The sequence below is a fragment of the Phyllobates terribilis genome, unplaced genomic scaffold (genome assembly GCF_046119375.1).
Source record: "Phyllobates terribilis strain yellow unplaced genomic scaffold, ASM4611937v1 Scaffold_10__3_contigs__length_209671492, whole genome shotgun sequence".
In the NCBI taxonomy this organism is placed as follows: Eukaryota; Metazoa; Chordata; class Amphibia; order Anura; family Dendrobatidae; genus Phyllobates; species Phyllobates terribilis.
In genome coordinates, this window is record NW_027362770.1 from 125448837 (window position 1) to 125471028 (window position 22192).

The 22192-nt window shown below is 41.0% G+C and overlaps 1 protein-coding gene across 1 annotated transcript in view; it reads right to left on the reverse strand.

Moving 5' to 3' along the window:
• Nucleotides 1-22192, reverse strand: part of MGAT4B (alpha-1,3-mannosyl-glycoprotein 4-beta-N-acetylglucosaminyltransferase B) — a 462068-nt gene that overhangs the window by 196165 nt on the left and 243711 nt on the right. The window contains exons 6-8 of the mRNA XM_073649763.1: nt 15967-16080; nt 13973-14048; nt 9880-9994 (exon numbers count right to left, since the gene is read on the reverse strand). Coding sequence (XP_073505864.1) covers nt 9880-9994; nt 13973-14048; nt 15967-16080 — 305 coding nt within the window. The remainder of the gene's footprint in view (nt 1-9879; nt 9995-13972; nt 14049-15966; nt 16081-22192) is intronic.

A 22192-nucleotide genomic window follows, 5' to 3' on the forward strand; every position in this document is an offset into this window, starting at 1 on the left:
CAAAATACTGTAATCTGCAACTACAGCCACTCCGCGTACCATAATCACACGCCTCTGGGTAAAACCATACCATATTCTCTCCTAGAAGACAATATCTCCGTAATATTTCCTTCAAGAGAGCATGCTCCTTTGTATCAATAAATACATGACACTGGTGTACAGGATGGGGCCCTAGATTTTTATGAGCACCATATTACAAACCTGTATCAAACTGATTCTTCGGAACATGGATAGCTGAACATTTGGAACACCCATGTGATCGTTTGTAGGATATGTCCTCCTGCTCTTTAAGATCTTCAATGCCTTTATCATATTAGACCAATATAATAAATATCAAACAGACAGATAAAGGCACTGACAGCAAACTAAACCTGCTATTCTATGAACCGCCGGCCTTTCTGTGTTCAGGGCAAGAGGTGGAAAATTCTCACCGAAAATTGTCAACAATTTACCCAACTAAGTCTGCCAACCTTTCCTGAGCCATTAACTTTTGAAGGAACGGATCACAGGTTTCTTCTTGTGCCTTTGACAGATAACAGAGCTTATTTACTGCTGGTACCTTCTGGAGAACCCTTTCTTAAATGTACTGATTTTTTCACAGCACAGACAGTAAGAAAGTAAGAAGTCCTATCACCCCAAGGTGAAGGGAGCATTTTAATAAGAATTATCTAAGAAATTCTGAGCTACTAAACTTCATGTAAGATCCATTTTTCATAATCCCAAACTGGACAATGGGCGTTGTGCATAATCGCTCTTCTGATGGTGTAGCCTACTACATTTTAGCCTGCTCTGGGAAAAACTACAGAGCATTTGACATCAAAGTCCTATTTTTTTTATACATTTTTGGATCACTGAATAAGGAATTTTCTAGGTAAGCATTATTTTATTTTTTATAACTTACATCATGAAGGTCCTCCACTTCTACTATCATTTATTAGAGGTTTCGCCTGATTAAGCCCTCATAGAACATATTGGCTGTGCTTACAATGATATATAGCATTTTTAAATATGAAGGTATCAGATTGTTTTACCCTCATCTATAAAATCATTTGATTCACAATTCTGCCTTTTAAAAGGTCCAGATACGCCATGTTTTAGGCTCATCAAGTCCACGCTAAGTGACCTGCGGCCAATCAGACCTCAGACCATGGATGATTTATGGTTAGTGGCCTTCTGCTCACGGCTTATTTACACGTCGCATTTCCAGGGAGAAAAATTGAGGTCAATACTTGGACTTTCTGCTACGGATGTGTAACTTGGGTGGGCAGCAGATCCACAGGAGGATTAATCCAGCGGTGATTTAATGGGCCTAATCCTCGGTTTTTCAGAGTGAAATCCGCTGATTTTCTACAAAAAAAAGCTGAGGATTAGGCCCTTAAAATGATAGTGGGATAATCCTCATGCGGATCCGTGCCAGACATTTTTCTGACAACAGATTATCTGGTAAAGACACATCAAATTCAATTCAGCACATGAGCACATGCAGACTAAACTGCTTTACAACCCATAGATATGATTCTCCAGGAAGAATACATGTCGTGGAAAATGACAAGAAAAAACGCTTAACGAGAAGTGAACATCAAGGGGTACCCAACTGGAATGGTCTACCTGAAAATGTCCTTTTCAGCTGGATGCTAGGCACAGTAAATATCCAAACTCTTGCTAACATAGCTATATGGATGGCAGATTTAACACCCATTTGTATAAATTTTCATGTCACATGGCAAAGGGACTATAATTATGTTGGACAGGAGATGAGATCTACCAAAATCAGTTCATACTTGAACAAAATATTACAGTAATGCTAAATGGATTATCCTGCATCTCTCACTTTTCCATTAGGAGGTGAGAGGTGTCACTTGTATTGGTGGTAGTTTGCCACGCATAGGGAGGTCTCTTGTATGCCAAGCAAGTATTGTGCACCTATCCTAATAAATAGAATATATAACCTATTTGGACAATAAGACAATATTACGCTGTGTGGCTGTAATGAAGAATCCTTAGGACCAAGATGAGTTGAATGGTTTTTATTTCCACAACGCATTTCAATGCTGGTGAGCACCTTTTACTCAAAAGGGTATCACCCTATGGTCTTGTGCGCTTTTCTTCCTTTATAACTTTTCTAATAGTAATTATATATTAGGACGCATGTACAAAACCTGGCTAGAGGCTTTCTCACACCGCTAGCGCTGACGTCAGTGAGGTTATCGGAGTTCATCTGCTATGAACTCCGCTCACCTTATTCCCATCAACGCGAGGCACTGCTGCTGCTCTATCGTGTGCAGCTCAGTATCTCTTCTGGATGCCAGGCTGAATGGTCGCTCCATGTCACCGTTCAGCGAGGCATCCAGATGTAGCAGAGTTGGACTTGTCGAGGGAAAAATGAATTATCGCCAGACAGGTGAGGAATATGGTTTTTAATTATTTTGCATTTTTACATAATAAATGGGTAAAAGAGGGAGGGAGTGATTGTTTTTTTTTATAAAATAAAGGACTTTACTCTGTGTGTTTACTAAATTTGACTATGGGGTTAGTAATTGGGGACATCTTATAGATGCCTCTCCATTACTAACCCCCGGGCTTGATGTCAGCTGACATTACAAAGCTGACATCAACCCCAATATTATTACCCCACTTGCCACCGCATCAGGGGAAGTGGGAAGAGCAAGGCTAAGAGACAGAATTGGCACATCTCTGGAGAGGCTGAGAGCTGATGTTCTTCGTCTGGGAGGGGGCCAATATATACGGCCCCTTTCTAGCCCTATTAATATCCGCTCACAGCTGTCAGCCTAACCTGTGCTAGTTATTAAAAATAGGGGTGACCCCACGCCTTTTTTTAGGGGTCCAGCATTTTTAATAACCAGTAAAGGAAAAGTAGACAGCTGTGAGCGGATATTAATAGCCTGGGAAGATCCATGTTTATTACCCCCTTCCCAGATTATAAACACCAGCCTCCGGAAGTCCGCTTTCCCTAAGCTGGTTAATAAAATTAAGGTGGACTCAATGCCATTTTTTTCTTCCATCTATATATGTATTATATTCTGCCGGTTCACGCTGTGAATTTACTGTACTCTGCTGATGAAATGTCGGGTTTCCTATGAGATGGATGCATAAAAATCGGACAGCATTTGAACGATCCGTGTGCCGTGTGATTTTTTTCTCGCGGCCACTCGCAGCATGCTGAGAAATTTTTTTCTCAGTCCGATCCGAGCAGAGAAAAAAAAATCGCAGATGAACACAGAATCATTGACTAACATTAGTCAGAGTGCAATCTGATTTTTTTATCGGATTGCACTCATTCGTTTTAAAAGCAGATGAGTATGAGCCCACACTGTGTGTAAGGGAGTTGTGAGAAGTAGCTTTTAGAGAGTTTTTCTTTTTTAATTTCACTTTTCTAAAGCCCCATCCCCCACACCTACTCTAGATGTCTATTACACCACCTTATCCTGTAGAGCAGTTTTCAAGGCATGGCTAACACTATGGATTTGTGATTTAAGTTTCTTGAAATCAACTAACATCTCAAACTTTTTTTTTTTTACTTTTTAATATTTTACAGTATTTTATTTCCTACTTTGCTTCTTCTTAAAATGTTACAGATAGTACAAGTGCCCGCAGAAACCACTCCACCTGCTCAATGCAAGGAAGCATCAGATGTACCAATTTGCATTTATATCTAGTTTTATCCAGTAATGTGATCGAGTTGTTCAGCTCCGAGGGCTGATTGTTATTTTCCACAACAATGGGATATTGCTGCATTCCTGGTTACACGAAGGAGGGGCGGAAATACTCAACAAGAATAAGACCCACAGAAAATCACAAAGATTTACATTTTCACACTTTAAGGCTCTGAAATCCTTCCTGGAGATTAGCTGGGTCCATTAATGTGATGTGTAAAGTTATATTTACTGGCAATACATTACTGAGCAGAGACGCATGGGTTTGTGCCATATTTCTTCACACAGCTAAACATGACATCAGTCTGTGGCTTTTATAAAAGATAATATGCATACATAAGCATATAAAGGTTCAGGAGCCCATCGGGTACAGAAGGCATTGCTACCGCTTTGGTTAAGTTATTTAACGAGGACCTGTCACTAGTTTTAGCATGATAAACTGGCCACAACATGGGATAGTGGCTGCAGAGCTGAGTAAAACATAGCTTTTATTTGTTAATTTTTTGAATCCAATGCAAAGATGCTATAAAAAGTCAATGTTATAACTTATGATAATGCCAAGAAGGTATTAGGAGAGCTTCTTCTGTTGGGGGCTTTATCCCCTACATGACGTTGACCAATCATAAGCAGGAGACACCATGCAGGGGGAAAAAAAGAGAACACAGAACGTCAGAACAGGCTTTCTTCTGCGAGACATGTAATGACACAAAGCCCTGATTTCACTATGGGGATCTGCTGTGTAGAGTAAAGCAGAGCTGTGTGTCATAACAAACACCTCTTGCAGCTTTCATCTCATGGCAGTCTTTGTGGGGAGAGGGGAAGGTTTGGAGAACTGAACTGACAGTGCACTGAGAAAAAAGTTGCAAAAGGTGTTTGTAATCATACATAGCTTTGCTCTACTCCCCTCCCCCACACACTGAGAACAGGTCTGTGTGTCATTACATGTCTCACAGAAGAAATGCTGTTCTAACCTTCACTGGAGACTTTGTCTCCCCCTGTATGATGCCTCTTTCTTATGATTGGTCAATGTCATGCAGGGGAAGAATTAACTGCACACAGAGAAGAATCTCTGGTAGGCAATGCCCCCTTTGGTCTTAGCATAAATTAGAATATAAACTTTACAAGCGAATATCTCCGCAACAGATAAGAGACATTAAAAAAAATGTATTTTATTCAGCTCTGCAGCCACTATTCTATGATACAGCCAGTATAACATGCTCAAACTTGTGAAAGGTCTACTTTAAAGTGATCCTGAAAGCTGACACATGCTTCCTGATCCTTGGACAGCATGCATCAGGCACTGGCTGTATGATCTCAGAACGTATGTTTGACTCTGAAATGTTGCAATGTTTCAGAGGAAAACATACTTTTATAACCACCAGTGACTGAGTTGCACTGGAGACTAGTCGGACAGGTGGGTCCCTTACGGATTTCTCCCCACCCGCTGCTCTGGAATGACAGGTCTCTCCCTAAACGCACAATCCAGGGCAGCGGGTGGGAAGAAGCCGCCAGGTATCCACCTGTCCGATTAGTCTCCAGCACTTTTAAAGTATGTTTTTTTTATGGAAACGCCGCAGCATTTCAGAGTTGAACATACAGTGGTGGCCGAAAGTATTGGCACCGCTGCAATTCTGTCAGATAATACTCAGTTTCTTCCTGAAAATGATTGCAATCACAAATTCTTTGGTATTATTATCTTCATTTAATGTCTTCAATGAAAAAACACAAAAAGAATTGTCCTAAAGCCAAATTGGATATAATTCCACACCAAACCTAAAAAAGGGGGTGGACAAAAGTATTGGCAACGTTTGAAAAATCATGTGATGCTTCTCTAATTCGTGTAATTAACAGCACCTGTAACTTACCTGTGGCACCTAACAGGTGTCGGCAATAACTAAATCACACTTGCAGCCAGTTAACATGGATTAAAGTTGACTCAACCTCTGTCCTGTGTCCTTGTGTGTACCACATTGAGCATGGAGAAAACAAAGAAGACCAAAGAACTGTCTGAGGACTTGAGAAACCAAATTGTGAGGAAGCATGAGCAATCTCAAGGCTACAAGTCCATCTCCAAAGACCTGAATGTTCCTGTGTCTTCCGTGCGCAGCGTCATCAAGAAGTTTAAAGCCCATGGCACTGTGGCTAACCTCCCTAGATGTGGACGGAAAAGAAAAGTGGACGAGAGATTTCAACGCAAGATTGTGCGGATGGTGGATAAAGAACCTCGACTAACATCCAAACAAGTTCAAGCTGCCCTGCAGTCCCTGGGTACAACAGTGTCAACCTGTACTATCCATCGGCGTGTGAATGAAAAGGGACTGTATGGTAGGATACCCAGGAAGACCCCACTTCTTACCCCGAGACATAAAAAAGGCAGGCTGGAGTTTGCCAAAACTTACCTGAGAAAGCCTAAAACATTTTGGAAGAATGTTCTCTGGTCAGATGAGACAAAAGTAGAGCTTTTTGGGAAAAAGCATCAACATAGAGTGTACAGGAAAAAAAGAGGCATTCAAAGAAAAGAACACGGTCCCTACAGTCAAACATGGCAGAGGTTCCCTGATGTTCTTGGGTTGCTTTGCTGCCTCTGGCACTGGACTGCTTGACCGTGTGCATGGCATTATGAAGTCTGAAGACTACCAACAAATTTTGCAGCATAATGTAGGGCCCAGTGTGAGAAAGCTGGGTCTCCCTCAGAGGTCATGGGTCTTCCAGCAGGACAATGACCCAAAATACACTTCCAAAAGCACTATAAAATGGTTTGAGAGAAAGCACTGGAGACTTCTAAGGTAGCCAGCAATGAGTCCAGACCTGAATCCGATAGAACACCTGTGGAGAGATCTCAAAATGGCAGTTTGGAGAAGGCACCCTTCAAATATCAGGGACCTGGAGCAGTTTGCCAAAGAAGAATGGTCTACAATTCCAGCAGAGCATTGTAAGAAACTCATTGATGGTTACCGGAAGAGGTTGTTCGCAGGTATTTTGGCTAAAGGTTGTGCAACCAAGTATTAGGCTGAGGGCGCCAATACTTTTGTCGGGCCCATTTTTGGAGTTTTGTGTGAAATGATCAATGATTTGATTTTTGCTTCATTCTCTTTTGTGTTTTTTCCTTGCAAGCAAATTAAATGAAGATAATAATACCAAAGAATTTGTGATTGCAATCATTTTCAGGAAGAAACTGAGTATTATCTGACAGAATTGCAGGGGTGCCAATACTTTTGGCCACCACTGTATACGGCTGACAACATGCAGCCAGTGTCTGTTATATGCTGCCCGTGGATTAGGCAGCATGTATCAGCTGTTAGTTTCCCTTTAACTCTAATTTCCAGTTCAGGAACCCATGAAAGACTCTGCAGTTTTCCAAATATAAGATTATAAACTGGAGAAAAAAGGAGGAATATACAGTATTTAGAAATGACAAACAATTCTATTGAATAAATTACATAACATATAGGTATAAAATTTAAAAGACCAGGACAATGATGGGGAAATAACATATCCTGCACATTTGGTAAGGTGCCAATAGTGTATTAAAGTACAAGGTAACCCATAAGTTCCTATTTAGATTATATGCAAAGAATAGCATTAAGGCACATATACGATTAAGCATATCCTTTAGTAATGAGAAGCTCAGAGCGACAGAGACAATATATCTGTAAAAAACTAACACCAGGTGGTCAGTAATAGTAGCGGCGTCCGGAACAGATCTTAATCTTACCAGGGCATGTGCAGAAAAATAAGACACCAGATGAAGAGTGGCCCCCACAGGACCCCGACGCGCGTTTCGTGTGCTTCTACGTTGCTTTATCAAGGGGAAGGATGTGTTATCCAAATATACAGCAAATAGTAGAGATGCTCCATTAACTCTGCACTCTTAGTTTTTAATAAAAACTTTATTACAATTTGGTCTCTAGTTAAATACTTGAAGACCAGGCTAATTTTAACCTCAAGGAACAAAATATTTTTTCTCTTCAAAATTGTAGCAGTAATTTGTATTCTAAATTTTAGATAGATAAAAGATTTCAACAAAATAATTCCCAAGATCCTGTTCCAGTGGCCACAAAGGTAGTCCATGGCTGCCAGACCACAGCCCTACAAACTTTTTTGTATCTGCCGGCATTCCAGAGCCTCTGCTGATTAATAGCCTTGGCATAAGGTCATGAATGTGTCACAACAATGACATTGTGCCGGGCCTGACAATCGGAACAGGATCTGGGGATGTCAGCAGGTAGATAGAGGTTCACAGGGCTTTCAAGTGGCCACTGGACCTGGACCTTTGCTAAAGTCCATCGATGAAGTTTTATGAAGCTTCGTTAGAGTGACTGCAGACTTGTAGTTTAAGACTGGACAACCCCTTTAATTTTTTTTATTTTTCCACTGATAAAGCCAAATGAGGGCTTGTGGTTTTCCTGGACAGGTTGTATGACACCATTCATTTCACCACAAAATACACTGAAAAGCAGGGAAAAAAATCCAGGTGAAGATGTCGGAAAAATAAAGAACAACCAAAAATGTAATTCCGCCATTGTTTTTCTGTAGTTTTGTCTTTAAGGTGTTCTTTGTGTGGCAAAAATGATCTGGTAAAATGATTTTCCAGGTCACTATGATTAAGGTGCTACCAAACTCGTATAATGTTTTTTACTCTTTTAGTAATGTGTAAAAAAAAAAATGTAAAATTGGTTTGAGTTGATATTTTCTTATTTCCCATCGATAGACCCCATTTTGGTGTACATATGACTTTAAATCATTTTTGGTCCTCAAAAATGCAATAAAAATTATCTATTGTGGCTTTTACCTTTTCTTTATGCAGTTTACCATACGAGTTAAATAATTTTATACTTTCAAGGTTCAGACATTTGAGGACACAGCAGTAAAAAATAGACTTATTTTTTTAAACCTAAACTTAAATTAATGGCTAGAATTCATGCATTATTGAATGTGTTTTTGGATTCTTCCTGCAAATTATTTACAATGTTTGGTTCTCAAATGTGAAGCAAGGTTTTTTAAGGTTTCTTGTTAATTGTTTTTAAACATAATGGTTTTAATGATATCAGGATCTGAATAAGAATGTGAATTAATGGCCATCGGTACACACGTATTTTACACCACTTCCTATGATGTGTGCTAGGAGTAGGAGCGTGGATAATGCTCAAAAAATTTAAGACCGCTTTTCAGTTGTCAGTTGTGGCGCACTGAGGATCCTTTTATAGGGAATCTGTCACCAGGTTTTTGCCACCTAATCTGAGAGCAGCATAATGTACAGACAGAGACCCTGATTCCAGTGATATGACACTTTCTGAGCAGCTTACAGTAGTTGATAAAATCAATAACAGTTCACTGAATGCCGAGCTCTGTATGACCCCACTCCCGCCACTGATTGGCAATTTTCTGCCTATGCACAGTGTACACAGAAAGCTGCCAATCAGTGGTGTGGGGGCGGGGCTATACAGAGCTCAGCATTCAGAGAACTGCTAAATCCGCAGCATATAAAACTACATTTATCGAAACTCCAGCAAATAGTCCAGTAAGTGACACATCACTGAAAATCAAGATCTCTGCCCCTACATCATGGCAAAGCAAAAACAAGGTGACAGATTCCCTTTCAAGAAGCAATAATAAAATAGATGTTTTAATTTCCCTATGCCAGATGCATCAGATTCTTTTGCTATTTTGACTATCCGCCTGAGCCAAAGGTGTAGTCTGAGAGGGAAATTCCAATTTTGGAACGAGGTGTACCCACCGGACAACCTTTACTAACAAAGAAAAGAATGAAATGAATATAATGGCTTAAATATGTCACAATCTACTAACTTGAACTGAATCATGTCTGATTTCATGGCCACTTGCTTCATTAATCCACAATATCTTGGCGTATTTGATGTTCAAGACTTGATAAGACATTGTGAATGCAGCTGATGTTATGGGATAGATTTCTTCTACGCACTAATTAATTTCTCACTCTTTGTCTCAGCAATAGATGTATCACTTAGCAGCTGGCTGTGTATAGAATGGCGTTAAATACCGAAGCCTGTGATATGGAATAGTTTAAGCTGCTATGGCTTCCTACATCAAAACACAAAGCTTAACCATGGTGCCGGCCAAAATATTGGACAACGCACAATAATATTATATAAAGCCGGCCAAAATGCTATCATTTGCATCAAATGGAAGAGTCACAAACTGTAAAAATAAACGATAGGATGATTACCGATGAAGCCAAGTTGAGAGAATTCAAGAATCATCCACTCCTCGGAGGGCTGCTGGAGGGCAAAGTTCTTCATTGTGCTGAGATAGTTGGGTTTGGCCACAATATCGTCCTCCAGCTGCCAGGATGGGAATAAAAAGTACACTGATCAGCAACAATAATCATACTCAGTACTTACACCGCCAATCATTATATACCAGCGGAAGGCACTCATTACAGAAACTCATTTAAAAGGCAATCTGTCACAAGGTGTTTGTCTCTAGATCAGCTGCTCTCAGAGACACTTATTTCAGCGATGAATCACTCGCTGGGATGCTTGCTGTCATTTTGGTAAAATCACTGTTTTATGTATTGCAGATCTAGCAGTGCTCAGAATGCTGAGCTCTTTATAACCCCGCCCACACCACTGATTGGCAGCTTTCTGTATACACTGTATATGGTCAGAAAGCTACTAATCAGTGGTGGAGGTGGCTTACACAAATCTCATGAATATGGAGGACTACATGGCAGGTTTACTACTCCTCTAGTGATAATCTCCTGCTGATAAAACTGTGATTTTTATCAAACCTACAGCAAGCAGCCCAGTGAATGACAGATCACTGGAATCAAGGGTTCTGCCTTTAAGTTTTGCTGTTCTCAGATTAGGTGCAAAAACCTGGTGCCAGATTCCCTTTGGAATTGGACCTATAGGAGCTGGGTCAAAAGCGCTGTACAAAAACAGGGGAGAAAGATAAACAAAGTAATTAAAAAGATTTGCATCTGAAGTGCCTATAGGAAACATTCATGTACGTCAATCTTTGGCCTAATAAAGAACCTTGGACTAGGGATATCAGCTGAATCCGTGTTATGTTTCAAAGCTATTTAACAGGTTAGACACAAAAATATAGAGCACCAACTTATAGGCGGAAATAGAGAGACAGTTTTTTTCTTTCTGGAGGGGAGTTCATTTGAATATTTTTAGCAGTGAGCATTGTATTTAAAGGGGTTTTTCCACGAACGAAAGTGGATTTTACTCAATAGATCTTGGAATAATAATAAGTGCCACAATTGGATGTGTTTAAATAAAATGTTCCTGTGCTGAGATAATCTTATAAATGTGCCCCTGCTGTGTACTGTGTAATGGCTGTGTCTGACCGTACAGGAAAATGGTCTGATAATACCACAACTCCTGGCCATAGGAGGAGGCAAAAGAGTATACAGACAGGACAGCAGGGGATCACAGCTGATTCTTTTTGTGAGTTAAAACTTTTCATTGCCTGTTTTTAAACAATGTTTTACTTCAAAGAAAGAATCAGCTGCAATCCCCTGTTGAAATATCTGTACACTCTTTTGCTTCCTCCCCTGTCCAGGAGACGTGGTATTATCAGACCATGATCCTGCACGGTCAGACACAGCCATTACACAGTACACAGCAGGGGCACATTTATAAGATTATCTCAGCACAGGAACATTTTATTTAAACACATCCAATTGTGAAATTTATTATTATTCCAAGATCTATTGATTAAAATGAACTTTTGTTCGTGGGAAAACCCCTATAAGACTTCTTACACTTACTAAGTGGAACAGTACCTCTTAAGAAAAATATCCAAATGGTTCTCTTGTAATAGAATTCATTTCTTAGAGAACAAAGGCTGCATTTAGCGAACGATTGTTGAGAAGAATATTCGCTCCTTATTATTGGCCTGTGTATTTTGTTAGATGCTTGGATTGTTTGTACGAGCATACAAATCATCGCAATCGGCACAATGTGCTGCCGATAACACGATGCTGTACGGGGACATTCTGCTCCCACTTCATGAGACCGCCCGTGTAAAAATACCCATAAGGGCTCATTCACATGTCCGTGTTGAACGTATGTGTTGTACCCGTTTTTTTACAGATATAACACTTAACTATCTATGGTGCTACTCACATGTCCGTATGTCCATGAAAAACTTACAGAGACTTATCCATTTTTTCCGGCAACACAGATGTCAAGGGCCAATACAAGTCTATGGGTCCGTGAAAAACAAGTACAGCACATGGATGGCATCCATGTACCATCCCGTGTGCTGTCCATGTTCAACGCTGCTAGGTATAAGAGAAGCTTTGTCATTTATTTATTAATCCATCCGTGAAATAAGAGGACACACTGACGGTAAAAACAAACACTGACCATACACGGATACCACACTGATTATAACGGACAGGAGGGTGACACACTGATGGTAAAAACGGACAACCGGGCAACGCACGGGGTCAAAACACAGATGACACCATTTTTTCATGTTGGTGTTTAAACACGGACTTGTGAATGAAGCCTAAGACGGCGCTGATCAACTTGTATAAAATAAGTGCTTGATAGCAGATCGAAATTGGCCCCTACACGGCTGTGTGCCCGCGATGAGTTTTTGACACTGGGTATTTTTGCTGTGTTAAAAAATGCAGCATCTTACAGTTTCAGCAAAGTGTATGTGATGTAAAGACGTCTCCGGCCCATGGTAAAAACACCTCCGGTTCAAGTTTGAGATCCGCAACATCACGTCAATTTCTCTTTTGGCTACACTGAGTTTTATGTACAGATTCTCCCCATAGAATGGCATTAGATGCAGAAAATCCACAGGTAAAGAAACACATATGCTTTTCTAGTGCATTTCCGTTGGGAAACACACCAAAAATGCAAGTAATCTGCACACAACTGTATTAATAAAGTATTGTAAGCGCCAAATACCAGGAAGTATCAAAAACAAAGCAGCTTTATTTAAAGAATGACATAGATAAAAAAACAACATCAAAAACACGATAAAAAATCATGTAAAAAAAATGCGATGAAAAAACGCAAGTAACCCAATTTACATAATAGGTGCAGAAAATCTACAGCATCAAAAACTCACCAAATACTCATTGTGGAAACGTAGCCTAAATGTATCTCGAGTCTACGGTACAAAACTCATTCAAATTAAATTAAAAAGTACAATTATTGCTGAAAGAACTGCCAAAAGTGACAGAAATCCCAATGTAATATCCAAGTACAGGTGTGAACACAACCGACGGCCAATGCAATGTACAGCAAAATTGCAGATTACTTTATTTAAAATTTCAGCCCTAAAGTGGCAGCCACTAAGTGCCTTTCTTCTAACTTGCTGCCCGCTGACTGTTGTAACCTGCCCCCAGCAGCAGACACACTGAGTTGAATACAATGAAGGGGGTCTTTGTCTCTCTCCTGTTTGTAAAACTGCATAAAGGCATAACATGGGTGGACTTTCATTCTGGGTCAGGCAAGTTACTGTAGAGCCACAAGAGCAAAGCATGCTAGGAAGTGAGGCAAAAAATATAGCACCTATAGTGCTGGCAGAATACAAATGAAAAGGAAAGGTCCACAAAAAAAGTTGATGGCAGATTACAGAGCATGATAATCAGGATAGTTCCAGCATGCTTTGAGATTTCTCTGGTGTCGGGAGTGGGCGGTCATGTGATAGCAAGTATGTGCTTTGCATAATCCAGCCACATTCCGACCAAACGTGTCTAGCCTTCACCAATGAAAGTGTATTGAGAGAGGCCGGACACATCTAGTTGGCATGTGGCTGGAAGTGTGCAAAGTGCAGACTTATGGTCACATGATCGCCCGCTCCCAGCGCCAGAGGATCCTCACAGCGTACGCACATAAAATTACTGCAGACTTGTACCCCAAGGCCGGGCAACCCCTTTAAAGGGAGTCTTCCAGCACAAAATGATGGTTCAAACCAAGCGCAGTCAATCACTCAGTCCATCCTTGGCAATGCTAAGCAGTTCAGTGTACCTTCTCACCTACTTGATTTCCATCTCTGTCTATGTAAAGACAGATCTGTCAATCAAGGAAGAGGGGAGCAGTGGTGCACGGAGCGCTTGTGCTTGGTCTGAACAGTCATTTATTGCTGACTTGCTTTCAAGATTTCAAAAGGACACACTAGACTTTCATTGTTCATTACATTCGAGGAGTGTAAAACTTTCAAAAACAGAATATAGTGTTATGTGAATATGTGAAATCCTTTTCTTGCAATTTCTTAGGCTGATCTGGGATTTTATTGTTCAACAGTTTTCTCTGTCGCCAGCGTGAGACAGTGTGTACACGTACCTGCACATAGTAAGTGCCCTTTGACTGAGCATACATCATTAAGAAGCAATAATCCAGATTTTGTTTCGTCCTCCACCTGCAAAACAAACAATGATTTACATTAATGTTCATGTGGGAAGTCGGGTAGGATGAACTGTGTAAGATAATTACTTTGATGGAGATTTCCGCGCTGCTGACTATTACAGCTTCTATATTTAGTGTCTGGAACGAGAATCTAACGATTATGTTATTTACTTCTAATTAATCAGAGCGCGTCGCAGGTTGGGTACGACTCCTGCAGCGCTGGCAGGACCCGCAATGTCTGCAGCTTGTAAGCAATAAAGTGAGCACCAGAAACAGGAGAAATGACGGAGGCTGGGCGGCAGCAATGCCAAAACTGGATGATTGCAAAAAACACGCATCTTATTATAGGAGAATCGCCAAGTGCTTAATGAAAGTAGAGGGCAATAGAAAACACAAGGTTAGAAGAATATAGATCACCCACATTGCGCTTTTTAGAACTATTTTACTGCATAGTAGATAGTAGAGCAGATAAAGCCCCTTTTGTAAATAAGTTAAAAGGGGTTGCGCAGAATGAAAAAAAAACAAACAAAAAAAAACAGCACCACATCTGGTATTGCAGCTCATTACAGGTAGCGTGTGGGCAGGTTCTTTGTCTCTCTCCTCCTGTTTAACTGTCTTCCAATCTGCATACAGGTATAACAGAGGCTAGCTTTCTTAGCAGGTATGTTGGAAAAAGAGGGGAAAGGAGTTCCAGCACCTGTAGTGCTGGCAGAATACAGATTGTATGATATCTGGTATTGCAGCTCCGAACTATTGAAGTGGATAGTGCTGAACTACCATCACACAATATATAACATGCAGGCAATTTTTTTTAGAAGAGAGCAGCGATATTTGTGAAATTTTCCCGATGGCAAAACTGTACCCGTCCCTCACCGATTATTTATTTGCCAGGAGTTTATGCTAATTTCTGCAAATGTGCATTCCTATAAACTGACATTCTGGTAGGATGTGCTTATACATTGCTGTCAGCATGGACAATCAGAGCTTCAGTGTAAAGCATGAGGAAGAACAGTAGTAGACTGAATCTAGGATGAGACCGAATGTGGATTTAGCCCAAACATCACAAATACTGTAACCGAGTGAAAATAACTGATAACAGTCAACAGTGCCAAAAGTAAATCGTGGAAAAGCAACAGTAGGTAGCAATATACTGTGTGCCAAACTACTAGTATGACAGTATAGTATTATATACGGTGTCACAGACTACTAGTATGACAGTGTAGCATTATATACGGAGTCACAGACTATTAGTATTACAGTATGTTATATAATGAGTCACAAACTACTAGTATGACAGTATAGTATTATATACGGTGTCACAGACTATTAGTATTACAGTATAGCATTACGGTGTCACATTAGTTTTATATACTGCATCATAAACTATTAGTATAAAAGTATAGTATTCTATACTGGGTCACAAGCTATTAGTGTTACAGCACAGTATAAACTGTGACTTACTATAGATTTATATACTGTGACATAAACTTACTATTTCAGTGTATTATATACGGACATCAGCCATCAATGTCACTACTAAAAGATCCTAATTAAAGGTAAAGCACGACATTTAGAGAAAGCGACTATACTAGCAGCAGTGGCTTTCCCGCCTTATGACAAATGTCCATTAGTAACCTCTGATAGAGTCAATGAGCGGGGGACATTACATTTTGTGGTGACGAGCTAAACACTAGAAGGACGCAATCATCTGTAATCTTCATGCGACACAAAAACGGTTTCTGTGCCTTGTGCCGCGCTCAGGAGCGGAATTAGAGGTCAGGGATACGTAATATGCTTCACGTTAGAAAAGCCAAAATTATCCTCATCTTTCATTCGGCGGTGCCGGCGGTGCCAGCGGGATAGATCAGCTTCACATTCACTCCTGGCAACAGTCAGTTAGGAAGAAAATACACAGAGGCTTTTTGGGTTACCTCACACGCTCTCTGGGGTCTCCAAAAGATTCTCTTAGTCGTGAGAAATCTGGGTAAAAATGAGGCGAGGGAGATATAACTTCTAGAAGCCCTGACTGGATTTCATGTGGGAACCTAAAAAACAAAAAAGGTCAGTACATAAACATGGAGCAAATCAAGGTATTATATCGTGTGCGGATCATTCATGAGAGCAGACACACGCAAAATATTCACACGTCCTACCCAGCGGGCACCTTTGCTGCAGCAACTACTTTGGAAAAAATAGTCCCCCATATAAAAAAAATAATAATTTAATTTAAAGAGGATATTTTATCAAAGTTTGCATGTTGAACTGGATACACAATGTAATGGGCGCAAACTTTTTTTAACATTTTTTTTTTTGCCTTTCTGTTGTGGAGATATTAGCGCTGAAAAGATTTGGCACCCAAACAGTGCGCGTTACCAGAGAGATTTCACTGGGGGCGTGTACTTCTTTCTGATGCTGACCAATCATAAGCCGACAGAAACACTCTGGGGAAAGAAGAGATCCCCAAGATAGCGGAGAACAAGCTCAATGTGAGAAGTGTTGACAGTCTCCTCTCCTCACTGCAGAGTGATGATGTGCTGGAGCACAGCAGACCTGAGTGTGATTAACAGCTTTAATCTTTGGCAGTCAGTGTGGGGGAGGAGGGGCAGTGTTGCAGGAGTCAAGTCTCATTAGCAACACTTCTAGGAGCTCTCCTCTCAAATTAGCTTCATCGGCAGGACTAAATACACAATAGCATTGCCAAAGCAAGTATAGTGCTGCCAACTCTGCTGTATTACCCCTCCTCCCACACCGACTGCTGGATATGAAAGCAGATAATCACTCAGGGCTGCTGTGATCCGACACATGTGCAGGGAGGAGAGCTGACTGTGTCATTATGTCTCACACAGAGCTATAGTGGGTGCGTGATCTTTTTTCCCTTGAATGTGGTTAGCTACTTATGATTGGAGAGCTGTCAGCAGTATGAGAAGAGAGCTATTAAAAGTGTTTGTAACGAGATTTAACTCTGCAACACTTTGCCCTTCCCCCTGACTAACTGCCAGCGATGAGAGCTGAAAGCTGTTAATCACACTCAGGTCTGCTGTGCTTCAGCACCTACTGTATCATCACTCTGCAGTGAGGAGAGCAGACAGTTTATCAACACTGAGCCTGTTCTAAGCTATTGAGGGGGCGTCAGCATCAGAAAGAAGAAGTACATGCCCCCAGTGAAATTTCTCTGGTAATGCCCACTTGGACAAAAAAAAAATTACTATTTAGGTGACAAATACTTTTGCTAATATCTCCACATCAGTGAGACAAAATAAAAAAAAGAAAACAAAAAAAAAAAAAGTTTTATTCTGCCCTGCAGTGTCTATTATATTGTTCGTTCAGTTTAACATTAATAATTTAGTAAAAGTTGTTCTTTACGAGGACATTTCAGGCAAAAATGCCCATCTTTTTGGCTGACATGCTAAAATTTCAGGCACTGTTTAAAGTGAGTGGAAGCTGTGGCTCATAATGTCAATGGAGGGTCAGATGCCAACAATGTGCATAAATTGTTCCCACCCAGCCAGCATTTCTTTCTCTCTCTTTACAATAAAGGCAACAAACTTCCTCCTGGAACGTGTGAACAAAAACAATGTTTTTCCCCTTGCCTTGATATGGCCATTCCCTAGTTTTTATACCTATTGTACAGTTGATTAATACAAAAACTACAAATACAGAAATTTCAACAATTGGTTACATTCACAATCTAGAATTTGCAGGTGAAAATTGGATTTGCAGTTTGAAATGCTGAAGGTCGGCCTGCGAATTAGCCACATTCATAGGGGCTAATCTGTGTGACACCATCTGCATGGAGACTGCTTTACCAATTGACAAGTCAATTTCTGCAAGTCCTCTCCCGGAAAAACGCATGCGGAATTCCGCACGCGTTTATCGCGCGTTTTCCACATGCGGAATTGCCTTGCATTTTTAATGCATTGCACAAGGTAATTCCGCTTGCGGAAACGCAAAATTAACGGACATGCTGCGGATTTTTGTACGCAGCATAAACGCTGCGGAAAACTCCGCAGCATGGGCATAGAACTTGCGGAATCCCCTTGGGGACCATGGGGAGCGGATTACCAAGCGTTTCACAAGCATTTACGCTGCGGAAATTCCGCAGCATATACGCATGAAAAACGCTACGTGGGCACGCAGCCTAAAAATATTAAAAAAATACACAAGAGCAGCCTAAATATAACAGTGCAATCAGACAGCTGCATAAATTGGACAGAGATCGGACCACAATGCATGGACTGGCCAGTGGCTCTCCTGACCGTGAGAGCGTCATGTATTTCTATATAGCTGTCAGGCTCGCGTTAGGAGAGCCGCGGCCAGTCCAAGCATTGCGGTGCGATTTATACGGCCGTTCAGCAGCGTCCTTACAGTACATCATGCAGTGAGCACTAACCACTGACGCAGCTCCATCACTGCTCCCATGATATGTGAACAGTGCTGCAATGAACAATGGGTGAAGACTGCAGTGCCCAAATGCTCACAGATCATACAGACCAATCCAATCGGTCCAATCTAATCAAGGCCCTAATTGGCACAATATACTAACTTGTGGGAGCTGAATAGTTCTGTATTCAGTTATGATCCATTGTGACTCATGTTATTTCACGATACGATGAGCATGAATACTTTTTATGGGCATCATACATGTACCAGCAATAAGGCTGGCATATTATGATGCAGAAAAATGTCAAAATACATTTATATTGCGTCAATCATTCTGACAGGAGGATAGATTTGACGCTAGAATATACATTTTTATTTCTTAAAAAGAACCTCAACCCTGGGACTGAAAAGTGACTATTTCTCAGTATAAAAAAATAAGGTAGTTGTCACTCCATGGTGAGGATAATAGTTCAGATTTTATTTTATGGCAATTCCAAAAATATAATGGTGTGATGTTTGGATCACTATATCTGGACCTCCATCAGACACTAATAGCTATAGGGTAAAAAGGGCACACTGGAGGTAAAGCTCTGAGAGCAAGCGCTATATGTCTAAACTGCACCTCCCCTGCCTTTCCTATCCGCCATCACAGGAGGGGTTTCTCTATGAAACCCGGCCACCATAAATGGAGGCAGAAAGTAAGGAACACTGATCTGAGTAGAGGAGGCACCAGGCCGGGCGACTACACATGAGAAACGTATAGCCACTTTTTAGTCGTAGGATGGCGGTGCGCTTTATGGGATTTTAATTATTTAGATGCATTTAGGTGAAACCATAAGACTGAACATAGCTTATAAAATAGACAAAATCTACCGTCATGTGTACAATGAAACCGCCTAGGTCTGAAGGATAATAGCTGGAGCTACCTATGGGGTGAGTGTAAAGCACTGGCTTACTGATGTCCTGTCCATCACAACAGAAGTAAAGAGAAATCAATGCACTGGGAACAAAGCACATTCTTAGATAACTTCTGGAAATTTCAGCAGCCGGCACTACACAATGAACCCATTACAAGAAGCCCATTATCCTCTGATAACCATCCATTATGTGGCGTGTTGGCAGGAACTGCCCGTCACATCACATGCTTTATTTTTCACCCCTCTGAAAAGGGGCCTTGGGCATATGGAGAGTCCTTTTTCCACTTATGTTGGAGTTTCAAGAGGGCTGTTAGGCTTTTTATTTTACAGATGGGGGACTTATCTTGATTGCTAAGTGCAAAAATACAATGCCCTACACAAATCCGATGTGCCATCTCGAGCAGGCTCTACCCTTAGTATATTGCCCATCCATTTAGATACTACACATTTTAATTCACTATACTAGATTTCCTAAAACAATATAAATGTGATGTAAGAGTGTAAAACTAACCATTGCATAAAAATTTACAATACAAAAGAACATAAAAAAAGGCAAAGTGACACCAAAAATGGTGACCTTGGATTTAGTAACGAATCAATGATTTCACATTTCATGTCCTGCCAAAGCCAAGTGCTTAGAGGACATTGCATCAGGCCCACTAAGCAGAAGAGGTGCCAGCCGGTAAAGGACGTTCACAAGGTTCTCATTTGGCAGCCACAGACTACCAACATGATCTTTGGACCAAGGTCCTGCGAATTTCATTGCTCAACTCTACAAGTCAGACAATGACTTAAAAGGTTAGCTACTTATAGCGGGAACAATAGAGACCATTTTCTTCCTTCTGTAGAAGATTTAGTTTACATGCAGTTCTATTGTTTGTGTTCAACTTGGACCTTCACCTAACAGCACACACAGCGCAGTGGACCCTTATAGTCGAGTACCCCTTCCAGAAGATTCGGACAGGCCCATCTGCCATTCGGATGCGTTTCGATAGGCACACTTAGTGATACGGCTTTGAATCTTTTAACAATTTTTCCCAAATGGAAAACCCCTGAATGTAATTCCTACTGGGACATATGGACATCATACAGAGGGATCTCATGCTTAAGATACTCCTCTTCAGGCCCAGCCAGGCAGATTCCAGATGTGTCGCCTGCCCAATCACAGTAGTAGTAGAAACAGTACAACTAGAAGCAGTTACTTTCTGCACGAGGCGGTGCACACAAGACCTTACTAAATTTGGCACTGGCGATCAGGACTTTCTATGTGGGAGAAGCTTGTGCTCTATCTAGGCATCTCACTCGCTGTCTGGCTGCAATTGTTGACTTCTTTTCTTCACCTGCACCCGCTGTTCCGACAGCCAGTGTGAGGAGCCGGACACTCAGCAGACAGCTTGAGCCCAGCCATCTCTCGAGGCGAGCTGCAACACATTTGGCTACTGAGTGAGTCAGTGAGTTCCAGCTCAGAGACCACAATAGACTATATTAGAGCTGAATTCTGGAATAATGGTCCCTTCTGTGGTCCAGGTCTGGTTGGTTTCAGTGTCCTCATCCTCCTCAGGGTAGGAGCTGTAGTCTAGACTCCAGTGTATACAAAAAGCCAGGCTTTTTTGTCTAACCTAGCAGTGTCATGGTTTGCTATGGGCGCTTTTACAAGGGTTCATACTACTTAACAAATAGTTGTATAGGTCAAAAGTCTTATTACACAATGTCAACTAGTGTCTATAATGCAATTCATGCCACTTTGAGTCATAGTTAACAGTTGAGTACCACAGAGGTCAGTATTGGGCCCTCTTCTTTTTGACATTTATTAATGACCTTGTAGAGGGCATACAGAGTAAAACTTCAATATTTGCAGCTGATATTAATTATTCAAGGTAATCAACACAGAGGAGGATAATTTAATGTTACACAGCTTTATATAAGCTGGAGGCTTGGGCTGAGAAATGACAATTGAAGTTTAATGGAGATAAATGAAAGGTCATGCACTTAGACAGAAGAAATAAAATGTATAATTGTGTACTAAATTGGAAAACACTGGGTAATATTGTCACTGAAAAAGACTTGGGTGTATGGGTGGACTGCAAAGTCAACTTTAGTGACCAGGCAGCTGCTGCCAAGACTAATAAAACATGGGATGCATTAAAAGAGGCATAGATGCTCATGAAGAGAACATAGTTTTTTCTCTATACAAGTCACTAGTGCGGCCACACTTAGAATACTGTGTACAATTATGGTCTCCGGTGTATAAGAAGGACATAGTTGAACTAGAGCGGGTGCAGAGAAGAGCGACCAATGGGTGACTGCAATACCAAGACTGGTTATCCAACTTGGGGTTACTCAGCTTGGAAAAATGAAGGCTTAGGCGCGATTTTATTACAATTTACAAATATATCAGGGGACAGTACAGAGATGTTTCTGTTGATCTTTTCACACCTAGGTCTGCAACGATAACAAGGGGGCATCCTCTACGTAGAGGAAAGGAGGTTTAATCATAATCACAGATTCTTTACAGTAACAGCAGTGAGACTATGGAACTCTCTGCCTCATGATATTGTAATGGTTGAATCTAAAATAAAATTAAAGAAGGGCCTGGATGCCTTTCTTTAACCCATTCATGACATATGACGTACACTTATGTCATATGTCATGTCCCTGACTTTGATGTGGGCTCGCAAGCTGAAACCACATCTTTCTCATCATCTGCCTCTAACAGTCGCAGGTGCCATAACATTTAACCTGTTAAATACCGCTGTCCATCTCTGACAGTGGCACTTAACACGTGCCGGCGGGGGGGGGGGCGTCATTCCGCAAGCCCCATTGGCGTGCTTGTGACGTGATCGCAGGGCGCCAATGGGTT